We start from the raw sequence: 18,915 nt of genomic DNA on the forward strand, positions 1-18,915 counted from the left end.
GGATTTTTGTTCTGCAAACATGTTTGTGGAGAGTTTTTATGTATAAAAATATAGGTACACTATTTGAAAACACGTATAAACCACATCAACATGCATTCTTGCTGTAGGAGCACTTGCATTTTAAGGAGAGGAGCTACACTCTAAAACACGGCTGGGTAACTAACGGACCAAACCAATGCTGGGTTACTTTAACCAGGACCTGAAACTTGGGGTTATGTCAGTTTGACTGACATTTATGTGCTTCATAGTTTGGCGAAATTACTTGAGGCTCACTGTGTGTGTGTACATATTTAGCTTTTAAGGTTTAAATCTGTCACTCTGGAGGAAACAAATAGTTTACACATATCAAACAAAAAATAGCAAAGTAGAAATGTCCAAAACCCTTGTCAAGGAATTGTGTTCTGCAAACATGTTTGTGGAGAGTTTTGATATATAAAAATATAGATACACTATTTGAAAACACGTAAAAACCACATCAACATGTATTCTTGCTGTAGGAGCACTTGCATTCTAAGGAGAGGAGCTACACTTAAAAAAACAGCTGGGTAACTAACGGACCAAACCAATGCTGGGTTACTTTAACCAGGACCTGAAACTTGGGGTTATGTCGGTTTGACTGACATTTATGTGCTTCATAGTTTGGATACATTACTTGAGGCTCATTGTGTGTGTGTACATATTTAGCTTTTAAGGTTTAAATCTGTCAGTGGGCAGCAGCGGTGCCAAGCCCGAGAATCATTTCTGGTGATTTAACCCCCAATTCCAACCCTTGATGCTGAGTGCCAAGCAGGGAGGTACTGGGTCTCATTTTTATAGTCTTTGGTATGACTCGGCCAGGGTTTGAACTCACAACCTACCGATCTGTGGACCAAACCAATGACGATAAATTGTATAAAGGGACCAGTGGACCCAAGGATCGGCGTGGGAACTTAGTTCCCAAATGGTGTACCAGTCTTCCCCCTTCAAGATCGTCTGTTGGTTCCCTCAGTGTTTTTTGACTGCCTCCCTCGATTACCGACCTTCGCCTGAACACGGATCTTGCCTTTTCTCTCCTGCCTTGAATGATCATCTGTTTGCCTCTTGGACTGCCTTGTTCCTTCGCTCTCTGCAACACTTGGTAACACACACTTCATTTAATTTACACACTTAATCTTACACCATTCACCCTTGAGTTTTTGTCACACTTAATTTCCTTGGTTTTAGTCGTTAGTATTGTTTAGTATTCTTATTATATATATATTCTCCATATATATAATAAATTATTGAACATCACTGCCACCCACAGCTATGGATTGGACTAATGGGGGATCTGAACCGAGGATGTCGTTGTGGCTCATGCAGCCCTTTGAGACACTCGTGATTTAGGGCTATCTAAATAAAACATTGATTGATGAAGGCAAAGGCTTACTGATCTTTTTTAATTGTCTTTTATCGGAATTAACCTACTTAAGTACATCATTGATATGCATTGTCGATTTATTTGACTGCGCAGCTTGAACTGCATATATGACCACATTACTAATTTGCGTAAGAGACTGCGGGGAGGTGGAGCCGACGGGCCAACGGCGGGGCAGGGCAAGATGGCGGCAAGAAGGCGGAGAATGCGGCGAGCCGGGAGTGACGCCGCAGACGAAATCAGGTGCGAGGGTCGCACACCTGGACACAATCAACAAATCTCCTCACACTGTATAAAAAGAGAGAAGGAGGAGAGAGGGGAGCTGAAGGAGTTGGAGAGCCGGCAACAGCTACGGAGAAGCAAGAAAGAGCAAGACGCGAGAGACGGAGACGCGGCCGACTAAAGGGCGGACCAGAGAGCAAGACACGGAGGAGCGCGCAGTGCGAGCGACGTCGGCGCAAAAGTCTGCCTTTGTTTGAAAAAATAAGAGTCAAACCTGCTCAAAACATGTCCTTCCTGGGTGGTCCACTGAACCCGAGAGACGACAGCAAGAGACTGTCAGAAGAGACGCAATGTTGTTATGAAAAACAACCCTTGAAAACAATCAAAGTTTTAAAACAAATTAAATTCATACCAGACCTCACCATCTCATCATAAATGATCACTTATCACTCACTGATACAATCTACCACAATCTCTGGGCGCCTCACTGACAACTGCTCTGATACTTTAACTTAACACTACCTTATAGAAAGCAACAACACTGAAAGACTGCAAAAATAATGTATCAAAACCAACCTTTCCTCGGCGTACAGCTCCGGTTCTTCCTGTTGTAAGGAATTTTGGTCGCCAGTGTACGCTGTGTCCGATGACCCAGGACGGCGGCGGTCCATTGTCCCCCAATTTTCAAATATTGTTTCAGGACAAAAGGATATCTGGGATCAGCTCCGTTGTTTACACAGCTCATCATCTGCGTTAGTCCGGCTGAACAGGAACATGGAGCGGGTTGGTATGGCGACCCTTTCAGTTGGAATGTGCGCCGTGCTCCTGTTTGTCATGGCTTGATTCACTTCGAAGGGACAAGCAGTAGAAAATGGATGGCTGGATTAGACTTCGACTTAGACAAACTTGATTGATCAACAAGGGAAATTGTTCCAAACAGTAGCTCGGTTACAAATGATGGAAAGCAAAAGGGCACAAAAAGAGGGCGAAAACAAAAAGGTATAAAGTGACGTGAATTATATTTATATAGCGCTTTTCTCTCGTGACTCAAAGCGCTTTTACATAGTGAAACCCAATATCTAAGTTAAATTTAAACCAGTGTTGGTGGCACTGGGAGCAGGTGGGTAAAGTGTCTTGCCCAAGGACACAACGGCAGTGACTAGGATGGCGGAAGCGGGGATCGAACCTGGAACCCTCAAGTAGCTGCTGCCACCAACCGAGACATACCGCCCCAAGTAGACTAAAAATGTACCATAGTAGCAATATAAAATATAACATACATGTGATATTTACATACTGCGATGAGGTGGCGACTTGTCCAGGGTGTACACCACCTTCCGCCCGATTGTAGCTGATAGACACCAGCGCCCCCCGCAACCCCAAAAGGGAATAAGTGGTAGAAATGGATGGATGGATATTTACATATTATATGTACAGTATATAATATATACTAGAGATGTTTAATAATAGCTTTTTCGCCGATATCCGATATTGTCCAACTCTTAATTACCGATATCAACCGATACCGATATATACAGTCATGGAATTAACACATTATTATGTCTAATTTTGTTGTGATGCCCCCGCTGGATGCATTAAACAATGTAACAAGGTTTTCCAAAATAAATCAACTCAAGTTATGGACAAAAATGCCAACATGGCACTGCCAGATTTATTATTGAAGTCACAAAGTGCATTATTTTTTTCAACATGCCTCAAAACAGCAGCTTAGAATTTTGGACATGCTCTCCCTGGGAGAGCATGAGGAGGTTGAGGTGGGCCGGGTTGGGGATAGCGGGGGTGTATATTGTAGCGTACCGGAAGAGTTAGTGCTGCAACGGATTCTGGGTATTTTTTCTGTTGTGTTACGGTGCGGATGTTCTCCCAAAACACGTTTCTCATTCTTGTTTGGTGTGGGTTCACCGTGTGGCGCATATTTGTAACAGTGTTAAAGTTGTTTATACGGCCACCCTCAGTGTGACCTGTATGGCTGTTGACCAATAATGCCTTGCATTCACTTGTGTGTGTGAAAAGCTGTAGATATTATGTGATTGGGCTGGCACGTGTACCACTCCATACAGCGGCGTTTTAAAAAGCCATACAGTTCCCTTTTTGAAACAGATACCGAAAATTTCCGATATTAAATTTTAAAGCATTTATAGGCAATTATATCATCCGCAACCGCATCACCAAAGTCGTCATCCATCCGCCGTCCACCCAGACCAACATTTTATCAGAACCGCAACCGCCCGCTGAAATTCATCAGAGGTCGGCCACCTCTACCACTCACAGAGCTATTTAAACCCGTTTCACAGAGTAATGAAGACAATGGGAGCTGCTAACGTTCTCGCGAATATCCAATGGAGTTCATCATGATGACAAGAATAAGGGCGTGCTGCGAAGCCGTTGCCTTTGACACCTTCAACATCATGTACAAACCGATTGTTAGTCCGGCAACATGTTTTGTGCAGCTTTGGCAATCACACGTAGAAGATTGAAAGGCATACTGGGTGATACAGAGTACACTGATGGTTGTGATATACACAACTTTAACACTCCTACTAATATGCGCCGCACTATGAAGCCACACCAAACAAGATTGACAAACACATTTCGGGAGAACATCCTCACAGTAACACAACAGAAACGCAACGCAACAAATACCCACAATCCTTTGTATCCGTGACAATTCCTGAATATATTTTACACCCCGCGCCCCCAACCCGCCCACCTTACCCGCTGCTAGCGGGTAAGGTGGGCTAAAAACCCGTCCAAATCTAATTAGTGAAGTGAAGTGAATTATATTTATATAGCGCTTTTCTCTAGCGACTCAAAGCGCTTTACATAGTGTAACCCAATATCTAAGTTACATTTAAACCAGTGTGGGTGGCACTGGGAGCAGGTGGGTAAAATGTCTTGCCCAAGGACACAACGGCAGTGACTAGGATGGCGGAAGCGGGAATCGAACCTGCAACCCTCAAGTTGCTGGCACGGCCACTCTACCAAACCGCCCCCTTTTAATAGATTAAAATCTTTTTTTTTCGTCATGTCACCCGCCCGACCCGCGGTGAGATGAGACCGCAAACCTCGCATCTCTAATAGGTACACTTTAACTGTGAGGGACAGGAATCCACATTGTAGGAATTTTAAATAATTTATTTGTAAATTATGTTGGAAAATAAGTATTTGGTCAACCATTCAAAGCTCTCACTGATGGAAGGAGGTTTTGTCTCAAAATCTCACGATACATGGCCCCATTCATTCTTTCCTTAACACGGATCAATCGTCCTGTCCCTTTAGCAGAAAAACAGCCCCAAAGCATGATGTTTCCACCCCCATGCTTTACAGTAGGTATGGTGTTCTTGGGATGCAACTCAGTATTCTTCTTCCTCCAAACAAGTTGAGTTTATACCAAAAAGTTCTATTTTGGTTTCATCTGACCACATGACATTCTCCCAATCCTCTGCTGTATCATCCATGTATCCATTTTGGTATAAACTCGACTCCAAAGTCTTGGTAAGCAATGAAGGCGTTAGGGTTTGGCATCTTTTGTTTTGAGGTGACCCTTGGAGGCCGGGCTCCGGCCCACAACCGTGTGATTGACAGGTGAGGTTGACCTCATCAGTGGGGGTGAGTCCCTAAAGACTGATCACTATCACACGACATGATGAAACCCCGACTAACAGCACCTGTGATGGGACACGCCCACACCTCAGGGGTTTAAGGTTTTTGGGTTTTTTTTGTTAATTTTCCTGATGTGTGAAGGTGAAATATCCTGCAGAAAACTTTCTCCATGCAAACAAACGGCAAGCAGGCAGCAGTTCAATAAAGGAAGTTGGGAATCTTTGCGAGCTGGGTTATAGTTTGCTGTGGTCTGGAACAACATGGCACACAAACAACTGTGAGAAACGCAGCCAATGTTACATACAGATAATGTGTCATGAGACATAAAAATATAAATTAAACACAGAGGACATAAGTAAAGGAAATTCAATGATCTCAAATACAGCTACAAGCGAGGCATAATGATGCAATAGGTACATACAGCTAGCCTAAATAGCATGTTAGCATCGATTAGCTTGCAGTCATGGATTGACCAAATATGCATGATCAGCACTCCAGCATATCAAAAGATTCAACAAAGCTCACTGTGGACGTTTCCCTTGATCTTCTTGAAGATCAAGGGAAACGTGTACTGGGTTGAGCAAGTTTTTATTGTCATGCACACAAGAATTGCTTTCCAGCAATATATATTTGGACTTTTCAGTCCGGCTCGTCTCTGTTTGTGTGCCTTTCTCTGGTCTCGTTCCGGCTGCTGCTAATAAAGGCGACAGGTGATTGGATAATCAGTCCCAGCTGGGCAATCTACTCACCTGCCGCTGGCTTCGAGGCCGGGCCAAAAATACCCCATTCCTGCAGGAGGTGCGCCGACCACACCCTCCTCCACACTCACCTTTGTGCATTCACGCACAGCATAAAATGTTTGGTGGACAAAATGAGACAAAGGATTTCCGTGGCAGCGTCGAAGAAAGTGGCACATGGAAACAAACTACGATGAGTTCAAGGATAGCTGAAATTAGTAGGACAGAACAGTGCCTGTCAAATACTCTCGTCAGTAATGCTTGTTTAATATAAACAGTGAGATTTCTAACAATTCGGATGATTTGTCAATCAATCAATCAATGTTTATTTATATAGCCCCAAATCACAAATGTCTCAAAGGACTGCACAAATCATTACGACTACAACATCCTCGGAAGAACCCACAAAAGGGCAAGGAAAACTCACACCCAGTGGGCAGGGAGAATTCACATCCAGTGGGACGCCAGTGACAATGCTGACTATGAGAAACCTTGGAGAGGACCTCAGATGTGGGCAACCCTCCCCCCTCTAGGGGACCGAAAGCAATGGATGTCGAGCGGGTCTAACATGATATTGTGAAGGTCCAATCCATAGTGGATCTAACATAACGGTGAGAGTCCAATCCAAAGTGGATCCAATACAGTAGCGAGAGTCCTGTCCATAGTGGAGCCAGCCGGAAACCATCCCAAGCGGAGGCGGCTCAGCAGCGCAGAGATGTCCCCAACCGATACACAGGCGAGCGGTCCATCCTGGGTCCTGACTCTGGACGAGCGGTCCATCCTGGGTCCCGACTCTGGACGAGCGGTCCATCCTGGGTCCCGACTCTGGACGAGCGGTCCATCCTGGGTCCCGACTCTGGACGAGCGGTCCATCCTGGGTCCCGACTCTGGACGAGCGGTCCATCCTGGGTCCCGACTCTGGACGAGCGGTCCATCCTGGGTCCCGACTCTGGACGAGCGGTCCATCCTGGGTCCCGACTCTGGACGAGCGGTCCATCCTGGGTCCCGACTCTGGACAGCCAGTACTTAATCCATGGCCACCAGACCTGTGTCCCTCCTGCCCACCCAAGCGAGAGGGGGACAGAGGAGAAAAAGACGGCAGATCAACTGGTATAAAAAGGGGGTCTATTTAAAGAATAGAGTGTACAAATGACTTAAGATGAGACTAAGGGCGACAGGTGATTAAATAATCAATCCCAGCTGGGCAATCTACTCACCGGCCGCTTGCTTCGAGGCCGGTCCTTACGGCAGGCTCTTAGACCACGCCCCCCTCCACACATGTTAAACCATGTCTTTTTTTTTTTTATATCTTCATGATGTGTGAAGGTCAAACATCATGCAGAAAACTTTCCCGACGCAACCAATAAAGGAAGTGGGGAATGAAAGAAGAACATAAGGTCCGCGTTGATCATTAGCGATCAATTAATCACTCAATTACCTAAACGGTTAATAATGCGTGCTGAAGAAACAGGATCTGAGACAGCAGCATCAGTTAAAAAAAAAGAGACTAATGAAGTCAGGCTGAATTCATCATGAAACAGCAAATAATTAGCAAGCGTGTCTCCGGGGAACACTTCAAAACGGAACCTCAAAGTGGTTCAGGTTCTTGCGCGGCGCTTTCTTCAAAAGGCGGACATAAACACGACGCTTAGGACTACACAGGCAGCCTTTCATTTACGCCAATAAATAATGATTCATCGGCAAAAAAAAAAAAGTTTGGAGGGTGTATGTGTTCGCGTCAGATGAGAGTGACCTTTAAGGCGCTTTGCGAGGATTAAAAAGGGACGCGGCGTCAACACATCAACATGAACCCGGGCCTGCTGCAGCTTTGGTCCGCTTTTAGGAGGGTTGAGGAAGTTTTGTTGTCTTTTTTTTTTTTGTTTTTTGCAAAGATCAGCTGGGACTGGGTCGCTGCAGCGTGCACGGCAGCGGAATTGAGAGACGCGAGAGGATCACTCGCCCCCCCTCCCCGACTGCTGGGAAAAGCGCAACGTAATTAAAATGACACAAACAAAGTGTATCTAATTAGAAATCCCCCGCACCCCCGCCCCCTTCCTCGTTAGCGGCTGACACCGCTAAATTATTTCCCCTCCGTGGAAATAAATGAGGCCACTTGTCTGGTGCAGATTTGGGGGCTTGCAAGGTGCTCCGGGGACAGAGAACGCAACGGCGAAAGTAATCATTGTTAAAGTGGAACTCGGAGAGTCAAGTGCCGCCGTGCCAAGTGGCGTATGTGGGCCGCCGCGTTCCAGGGTACTTTGAACTAGGAACGCTGCGAAAGTTGTCCACGTACCTTTGTGGAGGATACCTGTCAAGAATAATTGTATCCAAGTTATCCCACAACTTTGTGTATTGTAATCCACAGGAAGATTCTGTCTTGACCCGGGATCTACAAAGCGGAGAGAAAGTACGCTCCAGGCATCTTTTCTTTGAACTGTTCTGTAACATAGGCAATGGCTGTTTATGACCCCCCGTCCCTTAGAAACAGCTGTTGCCATGTAATCAGCCAAAGTCCAAATAAAAGAGGAGGCGTGCAATCTTATTTCAGAGCGTGGGACGACACTGTGCAAGGGAACAGGTCTACGCGTTTCTCCTCATTGAGCCAGGATCCTATTACAGGGTACCTTGAACTATGTAAGTCGTCCACGTACCTTTGTGGAGGATACCTGTCAAGAATAATTGTATCCAAGTTATCACACAACTTTGTGTTGCCATGAGTTCCTGGTAAGAGGACAAAAGCTGTCTTTTACCAGGCAAAACGCTTATAAAACTCTACAGTGTACGATGGGAAGCGACATGAAGGTGTTGGTTTCTTTGATGTATTGTAATCCACAGGAAAATTCTGTCTACAAAGCAGAGAGAAAGTAGGACCTGACGCAAGCTCCAGGCATCTTTTCTTTGAACTGTTCTGTAACATAGGCAATGGCTGTTTATGACCCCCTGTCCCTTAGAAACAGCTGTTGCCATGTAATCAGCCAAAGTCCAAATAAAAGAGGAGGCGTGCAATCTTATTTCAGAGCGTGGGACGACACTGTACAAGGGAACAGGTCTACGCGTTTCTCCTCATTGAGCCAGGATCCTATTTCAGGGTACCTTGAACTATGTAAGTTGTCCACGTACCTTTGTGGAGGATACCTGTCAAGAATAATTGTATCCAAGTTATCACAAAACTTTGTGTTGCCATGAGTTCCTGGTGAGAGGACAAAAGCTGTCTTTTACCAGGCAAAACGCTTGTAAAACTCTACTGTGTACGATGGGAAGCGACATGAAGGTGTTGGTTTTTTCGATGTATTGTAATCCACAGGAAAATTCTGTCTACAAAGCAGAGAGAAAGTAGGACCTGACGCAAGCTCCAGGCATCTTTTCTTTGAACTGTTCTGTAACATAGGCAATGGCTGTTTATGACCCCCGTCCCTTAGAAACAGCTGTTGCCATGTAATCAGCCAAAGTCCAAATAAAAGAGGAGGCGTGCAATCTTATTTCAGAGCGTGGGACGACGTTGTACAAGGGAACAGGTCTACGCGTTTCTCCTCATTGAGCCAGGATCCTATTTCAGGGTACTTTGAACTATGAACGCTGCAAAAAGTTGTCCACGTACCTTTGTGGAGGATACCTGTCAAGAATAATTGTATCCAAGTTATCACACAACTTTGTGTATTGTAATCCACAGGAAGATTCTGTCTTGACCCGGGATCTACAAAGCGGAGGGAAAGTACGCTCCAGGCATCTTTTCTTTGAACTGTTCTGTAACATAGGCAATGGCTGTTTATGACCCCCTGTCCCTTAGAAACAGCTGTTGCCATGTAATCAGCCAAAGTCCAAATAAAAGAGGAGGCGTGCAATCTTATTTCAGAGCGTGGGACGACACTGTGCAAGGGAACAGGTCCACGCGTTTCTCCTCATTGAGCCAGGATCCTATTACAGGGTACCTTGAACTATGTAAGTTGTCCACGTACCTTTGTGGAGGATACCTGTCAAGAATAACTGTATCTAAGTTATCACAAAACTTTGTGTTGCCATGAGTTCCTGGTAAGAGGACAAAAGCTGTCTTTTACCAGGCAAAACGCTTATAAAACTCTACTGTGTACGATGGGAAGCGACATGAAGGTGTTGGTTTCTTTGATGTATTGTAATCCACAGGAAAATTCTGTCTACAAAGCAGAGAGAAAGTAGGACCTGACGCAAGCTATAGGCATCTTTTCTTTGAACTGTTCTGTAACATAGGCAATGGCTGTTTATGACCCCTGTCCCTTAGAAACAGATGTTGCCATGTAATCAGCCAAAGTCCAAATAAAAGAGGCGGCGTGCAATCTTATTTCAGAGCGTGGGACGACACTGTACAAGGGAACAGGTCTACGAGTTTCTCCTCATTGAGCCAGGATCCTATTACAGGGTACCTTGAACTATGTAAGTTGTCCACGTACCTTTGTGGAGGATACCTGTCAAGAATAATTGTATCCAAGTTATCACACAACTTTGTGTTGCCATGAGTTCCTGGTAAGAGGACAAAAGCTGTCTTTTACCAGGCAAAACGCTTATAAAACTCTACAGTGTACGATGGGAAGCGGCATGAAGGTGTTGGTTTCTTTGATGTATTGTAATCCACAGGAAGATTCTGTCTTGACCCGGGATCTACAAAGCGGAGAAAAAGTAGGACCTGATGCAAGCTCCAGGCATCTTTTCTTTGAACTGTCCTGTAACATAGGCAATGGCTGTTTATGACCCCTGTCCCTTAGAAACAGCTGTTGCCATGTAATCAGCCAAAGTCCAAATAAAAGAGGAGGCGTGCAATCTTTCTTCAGAGCGTGGGACGACACTGTACAAGGGTACAGGTCTATGCGTTTCTCCTTATTGAGCCAGTATCCTGTTCCAGGGTACCTTGAACTATGAACGCTGCGAAAGTTGTCTACATACCTTTCTCCAGAATTACGGTAGTTTTGTGGAGGATACCTGTCAAGAATAATTGTATCCAAGTTATCACAAAACTTTGTGTTGCCATGAGTTCCTGGTGAGAGCACAAAATCTGTCTTTGATCTTACCAAGCAAAAGGCTTGTAAAACCCCACTGTGTACGATGGGAAGCGACATGAAGGTGTTGGTTTCTTCAATGTGTTGTAATCCACAGGAAGATTTTGTCTTGACCTGAGATCTACAAAGCGGAGAGAAAAAAAAACAAAAAAACAAAAACAAAACAATGATCGCTCCTTCCGTCAACTGCAATCATTGCAGACCACGTGAAAGCCAACGGCGACTACTTTGGGACAAATGATGATCCAGAACAGTATATAATAAAGTATGTCTAATTCTGATTTTTATTAGCTTTTTGATAACTAATTGCTAAGCAGATCCAGCTATAGTGAAACACTACGCCATCAAATAGCACTAGTTCTAAGTGCTAAACAAGAAATACAAAACAAGAACTGTCAGAATAATTGTATCAAAGTTCTCACAAAACGTTGTGTTACATTAAGAAGACAAAACTTGTCTTTAATCCTACCAAGCAGAAGGCTTGTAAAACCCCACTGTGTAGGATGGGAAGCAACATGAAGGTGTTCCATTTCTTTCATGTATTGTAATCCACAGAAAGATTTTTGCTGTGACCCAAGAACTACAAAGCGAAGAGGAAGCAGGACCTGACTCCCCTCCAGGGACCTCTTCTTTCAACTGTTTTACGACCTTTTCTCTGAACGGCTCTGTAACCAAAGGCGATGACTATTTACGACCCCCGAACCCTTAGAAAAAGCTGTTGCCATGCAATCAGGGAAAGTCCAAATAAAAGAGGCAATCTTTCGCCAGAGTGTGATGGAGACTGCACTCAAGTACAGACCAGACGCACGCTCCTCAATTGAGCCAAATTTAATTCTGTCTCTGTTTAATTCCTTGCTTCTTGTGTTGTTTAATATATGTCATCAGTGTATGAACCAGACAAGAACATAAACAAGGCCTGTTCTCACTGGGATGGCGACTGATGGGATGTTTATATTTTTCAGTACCTAAATAGTGCTGATAATTTCATTATAATCCTCACTCTTTAAGTCAGGGGTCGGCAACCTTTACGACTCAAAGAGCCATTTTGACCCGTTTCACGAAATGAAGAAGACAATGGGAGCCGCAACCATTCTCGCGAATATCTGCTGGTGGTCATCAAAACAACAATAATAAGGGCGTGCTATGAAGCCATTGTCTTAGACGCCTTCTACAACATGTACATACTGCTTGGCAGTCCAGCAAAATGTGGTACGTGGCTTCCCCAGATACACGTACACGACTGCAAGGCATACTGGGTGATACAGTTTACACTGACGGTTGTGATATAAACAACTTTAGCACCACACTGTGAACCCACACCAAACAGGAATGACAAACACATTTTGGGAGAACATCCTCACAGTAACAACATAAACGCAACATAACAAATACCCATAATCCTTTGCATCCATGACTATATTTTACACCCCCGCGCCCCCAACCCCGCCCACCTCAAACGACGCACGGAGGGGGGGGGGCGGGGGTGTAAAATATAGTCATGGATGCAAATGATTCTGGGTATTTGTTATGTTGCGTTTATGTTGTTACTGTGAGGATGTTCTCCCAAAATGTGTTTGTCATTCCTGTTTGGTGTGGGTTCACAGTGGGGTGCATATTAGTAAGAGTGTTAAAGTTGTTTATATCACAACCGTCAGTGTAAACTGTATCACCCAGTATGCCTTGCAGTCGTGTACGTGTATCTGCGGAAGCCACATACCAAGGGGGGGGGGGGAATATAGTCAATGGATGCAAAGGATTCTGGGTATTTGTTGTGTTGCTTTTATGTTGTGTTACTAGCAGTCTGGGGGGTCGGCGATTATGCAGCTGAGCCGCATCAGAGATGCCAAAAAGCCGCATGCGGCTCCGGAGCCGCGGGTTGCCGACCCCTGATTTAGGTGAAAATGCTGTGATGAAACATTTTGTTGCTTCTTCTTAGCGTTGCTTTGCCTGGACACTTAATAAAGTTTATGTGATGGCAGCAGTTTGTACTCTCCAAATACAAAATATCTCAAAAGGGACATTCTTGACTCGAGCAAAGTTTGAGTACTCCATCTCCTGCCCTCATGTCATTCCTAAAAGACACAAACTCATCAAATCCCAGCTCTCTCCGTCTGTGGTCCGGCTTTTAGACTTACACCTTGGCGCGCACATTCCCACACACACACACACACACACACAGACACACACACCTCGGCTTGTGTGCTGAAGTAAGTGAATCCAGTGGCTGGTAGTTTTGAGGGAGCCGGGGGAGCCATTGAGAGCCCATTAGGAGGTTAAGTGGAGAAACCTCTCCATTGTTCTGCTGTTTGATTCCTGCCCTGTGACCCACACTCTTGCTGGCCAGAGCCTGGGAAACCCTGTTAGTGATGATGAGGGGAAATAAAAGACGATCTCACACACACACACACACACACACACACACACACACAGGAACAGTATGGAGCACTGACAGTTGGATGGCTCTCTGCAGGCCCGTTGGCTCATGTGTGACGGCGACCAAGTTTCCGACCAGACGACAGTAGCAGAACATCGAAAAGTGCATCCGGCAGTGGAGGCTCCTCTATGGGGTCTTGGGGCACTAGGAGGTTTACCCCTTTACTACTGTCACCCCAGGTGGTCCTTGGCAAAGGCCTAGTACCTGACTGCGCCCTAGCCAGAGATACGGCGAAGACCTCAACGGCGGAGCGGGCGGAAGACGGTAGATCAGGGGTCAGCAACCTTTTTGAAAGCAAGAGCTACTTCTTGGGTACTGATTAATGCAAAGGGCTACCAGGTTGATACACACTTAAATAAATTACCAGAAATAGCCAATTTGCTCAATTTACCTTTAATAAATAAATATATATATATATATAAAAAAATGGGTATTTCTGTCTGTCATTTTTTTCATTTTACGGAAGGTTTTTTGTCGAGAATAAAATATGAAAAAACACTTAAACGGTTTGAAAGAGGAGAAAACACACAAAAAAAGAAAATTATATTTTGAAACAGTTTATCTTCAATTTTGACTCTTTAAAATTTAAAATTCAACCAAATAAAATGAAGATAAAAACTAGCTAGTTTGAATCTTTTTTTTTAAAAATTACAAAAATAATTTATGGAACATCATTAGTAATTTTTCCTGAATAAGATTAATTTTATAATTTTGATGACATGTTTTAAATAGGTTAAAATCCAATCTGCACTTTGTTAGAATATATAACAAATTGGACCAAATCATTATTTCTTCTAGATTTTCCAGAACAAAAATTTGAAAGGAATTCTAAAGATTTTGAAATAAGATTGAATTTGATTCTATAGATTTTGTAGATTTGCCAGAATATTTTTTTTGAATTTTAATCATAAGTTTGAAGACATATTTCACAAATATTCATTGTCGAAAAAACAGAAGCTAAAATGAAGAATTAGATTAAAATGTATTTATTATTATTTACAATAAATAAAAATTACTTGAACATTGATTTAAATTGTCAGGAAAGAAGAGGAAGGAATTTAAAAGGTAAAAAGGTATATGTGTTTAAAAATCCTAAAATCATTTTTAAGGTTGTATTTTTTCTTTAAAATTGTCTTTCTGAAAGTTATAAGAAGCAAAGTGAAAAAATAAATGAATTTATTTAAACAAGTGAGGACCAAGACTAGAACATTTTCTTGGATTTTCAAGTTCTATTATGAGTTTTGTCTCTCTTAGAATTAAAAATGTCGAGCAAAGCGAGACCAGCTTGCTAGTAAATGAATAACATTTAAAAAATAGAGGCAGCTCACTGGTAAGTGCTGCTATTTGAGCTATTTTTAGAACAGGCCCGCAGGGTACTCATCTGGTCCTTACGGGCAACCTGGTGCCCGTGGGCACCGCGTTGGTGACCCCTGCGGTAGATATAAGAGCTACCACAACGGCGGGAGAAGGCTGCAGCAGAAAAGGGTCCTCGGTCGTCTTGGACTCCATGCCACTGGACCCTGACCCGATTCTTTCAAGGATTTCAAGGTGACTCTCTGTAAACCAGTCCCCCCATGTTAAACTAAGTCACGCACAGGCATCGTCCATAAAGGGATACACCCCTACCACATACCTGCCAACCTTGAGACCTCTGATTTCAGGAGGTGGGGGGTGGGTGACGTGGTTAAGAGTCAAGTATTTCATATTATATATATATACATACATACATACATACATACGAAATACTTGACTTTCAGTGAATTCTAGCTATATATATATATATTTATTTTATTATATCTATATAGATAAAAGAACTGATTGAATTTCAGTGTTCATTTATTTACACATATACACACACCTAACACTCACCCACTCATCATTGAGTTAAGGGTTAAATTGTCCATCCATCCATCCATTTCCTACCGCTTATTCCCTTTGTCGTCGCAGGGGGCGCTGGTGCCTATATTGTCCATCCTTGTTCTATTCTCTGTCACTATTTTTCTAACCATATGCATGTACAGTAGATGGCAGTATTGCCCTCTTTAAGAGAGTCACAACATTGCTGTTTACGGCAGACAAACTGCTTTACGGTAGACGAAAACGTGACTGCTGTTGTTGTGTGTTGTTACCGCGCTGGGAGGACGTTAATGAAACTGCCTGACGATAAACCCACATAAGAAACCAAGAACTCGCCCTCGATCATCCTACAGTTATAACGTCATTGGGCAGACACGCTGTTTATATTGTGGGAAAGCGGACGTGAAAACAGCCTGTCCTCACTCAGGCCACGCCCCCTCTAGCTCCACCTGAATTTTGGGAGATTTTCGGGAGAAAATTTGTCCCAGGAGGTTTTCGGAGGTGCCCCTCCCGAAAACCTACCGGGGTAGCCATTCTCCCAAATTTCTCCCGATTTCCAACCGGACAACAATATTGGGGGCGTGCCCTTAAGCCACTGCCTTTACCGTCTTCTACACCTGTCGTCACGTCCACTTTTCCTCCATACAAACAGCGTGTAGGCCCACTCACATAATATATGCGGCTTTTACAGACACGCATTAGTGAATGCAAGGCATACTTGGTCAACAGCCATACAAATCACACCGAGGGTGGCCGTATAAACAACTTTAACACTGTTACAAATATGCGCCACACTGTGAACCCTCACCAAACAAGAATGACAAACACTTTTCGGGCACCGTAACACAACTACTGCACATTTCCTGCTACGGCGCCTAGACCGTAGTCAAGGAGCGCAGAGCCGATGATTCTCGGGGCAACACCCTTCACAATTCCGGACTCTCTGGAGATAATAAGTCTAGTTATTAGTGGCAAAATCGTGGCTCTTTATTTTTGTCTCTCCCCACCGTCAAATCCCACACACAAACACTAGCCATCCCCCCCCGCCCTCAGCGACCGCTCCCTCTCCTTGCTCGTCCACACACTCACTGACGTCACTCCCCCGCTGCCACACACACATACGCTACTCTCATAACACAACATAAACACAACAGATCAAATACCCAGAAACCCTTGCAGCACTAACTCTTCCGGGACACTACAGTATACACCCCAGCTACCACATCCCCCCCCCCCTCAAGGTTGGCAAGTATTGTTTGCGTGCAATTTCTAATTTCAGCGCACCTCCCTTTGTTTACATTCTGGTTACCGGGGAGATGATTTGCCTCACCTGCCTCTGATTAGCGATCACGGAGCTCGCCGGCTTTTGATCTATCGCCCTCCTCGCAGGTTCATAGTTCGCTCAACGCGGCAAGTATGTTATTTTGCTGTTTGCTAATTCATGCTGCTTATGTCCACTCTGGACATTTTGAAGTCGGTAAACTCGCACGACATTTCCTGTTGTGGTGAACTCGCACGGCTGCAGTGGTTGTGATCCCCAAGATGCAGGAACCAGGAAATCGTAGCGCAGGTAAGAGTCTTTTAATACTCACAAATAAGAAGAAGCAGTCCTGCATGTGGTGGTCCAAAACATAGTAACAATCCTCCAGCACCGAAGAACAGGCGAGGCAGGCATAATTAGCCGCCTGATTGGCAACTGCAACCAGGTGTGCCAGGCTGCCAATCAGGGACAGGTGAGGGAAAGGAGTGCTCAGGGAGAAAAAGCAGGAAGGGGAACAAAAATAAGAGCGCCGGCAGGAAACAAACACCAAACAAGGAACCAATACCAGTAGTGAAGTGACAGAACGTCAATCCTACTATATTGGATCCACTTTGGACTGGACTCTCACCGTTATGTTAGATCCACTATGGATTGGACTTTCACAATATCATGTTAGACCCGCTCGACATCCATTGCTTTCGGTCCCTTAGGGCATGGATGTCAAACTCTGACCCGCGGGCCAAATTTTCCCGGGAGACTCCCGAAGTTCAGTGACCCACCCGAATTTCTCCCGATTTCCACCCGGACAATAATATTGGGGGCGGGCCGTAATATACATAATATATGCGGCTCATACACACACACACACACAAGTGTATGCAAGGCATACTTGGTAAACAGCCATACAGGTCACACTGAGGGTGGCCGTATAAACAAGGTTAACACTATTACAAATATGCGCCAAACTGTGAACCCACGTCAAACAAGAATGACAAACACATTTCGGGAGAACATCCGCACCGTAACACAACATAAACACAACGGGACAAATACCCAGAACCCCTTGCATCACTAACTCTTCTGGGATGCTACGATATACACCTCCGCTACGAACAAACCCCGCCCCAACTCAAACCCGCCGCCGAAAAAAGGCATTACATTTGTGCTTTTATTTTATTTGATATGCCATTGATATTTTTTAATTATTATTATTATTTGAAACTCGATTTTGCATGTCACCATAAAGTTATATAAGCCTTGCTTGTTCAATATTCAATGCAAAACTGGTTTGGGTCCCTATTAAAAGGTTAAGTTGTTCAACCTTGGCCCGCAGCTTTGTTCAGTTTTACATTTTGGCCCACTCTGTATTTGAGTTTGACACCACTGCCTTAGGGGGAGGGATGAGGGGTCCTCTCCAAGGTTTCTCATTGTCATCATTGTAACTGTCACCGACGTCCCACTGGGTGTGAGTTTTTCCTTGCCCTTATGTGGGCTCTGTACCGAGGATGTCGTTGTGGTTTGTGCAGCCCTTTGAGACACTTGTGATAAAGGGCTATATAAATTTAGGGCGTCTTCAGTAATGCAAACGTTGTCCCGATCCGTTGTGGTGAAGAAGGAGCTGAGCCGGAAGGCAAAGCTCTCAATTTACCGGTCGATCTACGTTCCCATCCTCACCTATGGTCATGAGCTTTGGGTCATGACCGAAAGGATAAGATCACGGGTACAAGCGGCCCAAATGAGTTGGGGCTCTCTCCCTTAGAGATAGGGTGAGAAGCTCTGCCATCCGGGAGGAACTCAAAGTAAAGCCGCTGCTCCTCCACATGGAGAGGAGCCAGATGAGGTGGTTCGGGCATCTGGTCAGGATGCCACCCCGAACGCGTCTTTAGGGCACGTCCAACCGGTAGGAGGCCACGGGGAAGACCCAGGACACGTTGGGAAGACTATGTCTCCCGGCTGGCCTGGGAACGCCTCGGGATCCCCCGGGAAGAGCTAGACGAAGTGTCTGGGGAGAGGGAAGTCTGGGTTTCCCTGCTTAGGCTGCTGCCCCCGCGGACCCGACCTCGGATAAGCGGAAGAAGATGGATGGATGGATAAATAAACATTGATTGATTGAATGATCTTCTTGTTGTTTGTTGGCTCACTACATGGAATAAAATATTTACTTCTGCCCCCTTCTTCTCTGGTGAGAAACGTGTCGGAATCGTTTCTAAAACCCAAAATTCAACTCCCAATTTGAAAAAATGCTCAGCTATTACAAAAATAGGATTTTGGTAATTTTGCCTAAATTTTGTAGCAAACACAAACAACGTCTCCTTGCAAAAACAGACTGATCCTACAAACCCCGTTTCCATATGAGT

At 44.5% G+C, this 18,915-nt stretch overlaps 1 protein-coding gene across 3 annotated transcripts in view; it reads right to left on the reverse strand.

Moving 5' to 3' along the window:
• The window catches only part of LOC133537496 (uncharacterized), a 379,400-nt gene that overhangs the window by 17,355 nt on the left and 343,130 nt on the right, over positions 1-18,915 (reverse strand). For all 3 annotated transcript variants that reach the window (XM_061878553.1, XM_061878555.1, XM_061878556.1), the window contains 2 exons: positions 2,195-2,465; positions 1,893-1,951 (listed from right to left, as the gene is read on the reverse strand). In XM_061878553.1, the coding sequence (XP_061734537.1) occupies positions 2,338-2,465 (128 nt within the window). In that variant the 3' untranslated portion in view covers positions 1,893-1,951; positions 2,195-2,337. The remainder of the gene's footprint in view (positions 1-1,892; positions 1,952-2,194; positions 2,466-18,915) is intronic.

This window comes from Nerophis ophidion, linkage group LG18, assembly GCF_033978795.1.
Source record: "Nerophis ophidion isolate RoL-2023_Sa linkage group LG18, RoL_Noph_v1.0, whole genome shotgun sequence".
Classification (NCBI taxonomy): domain Eukaryota; kingdom Metazoa; phylum Chordata; class Actinopteri; order Syngnathiformes; family Syngnathidae; genus Nerophis; species Nerophis ophidion.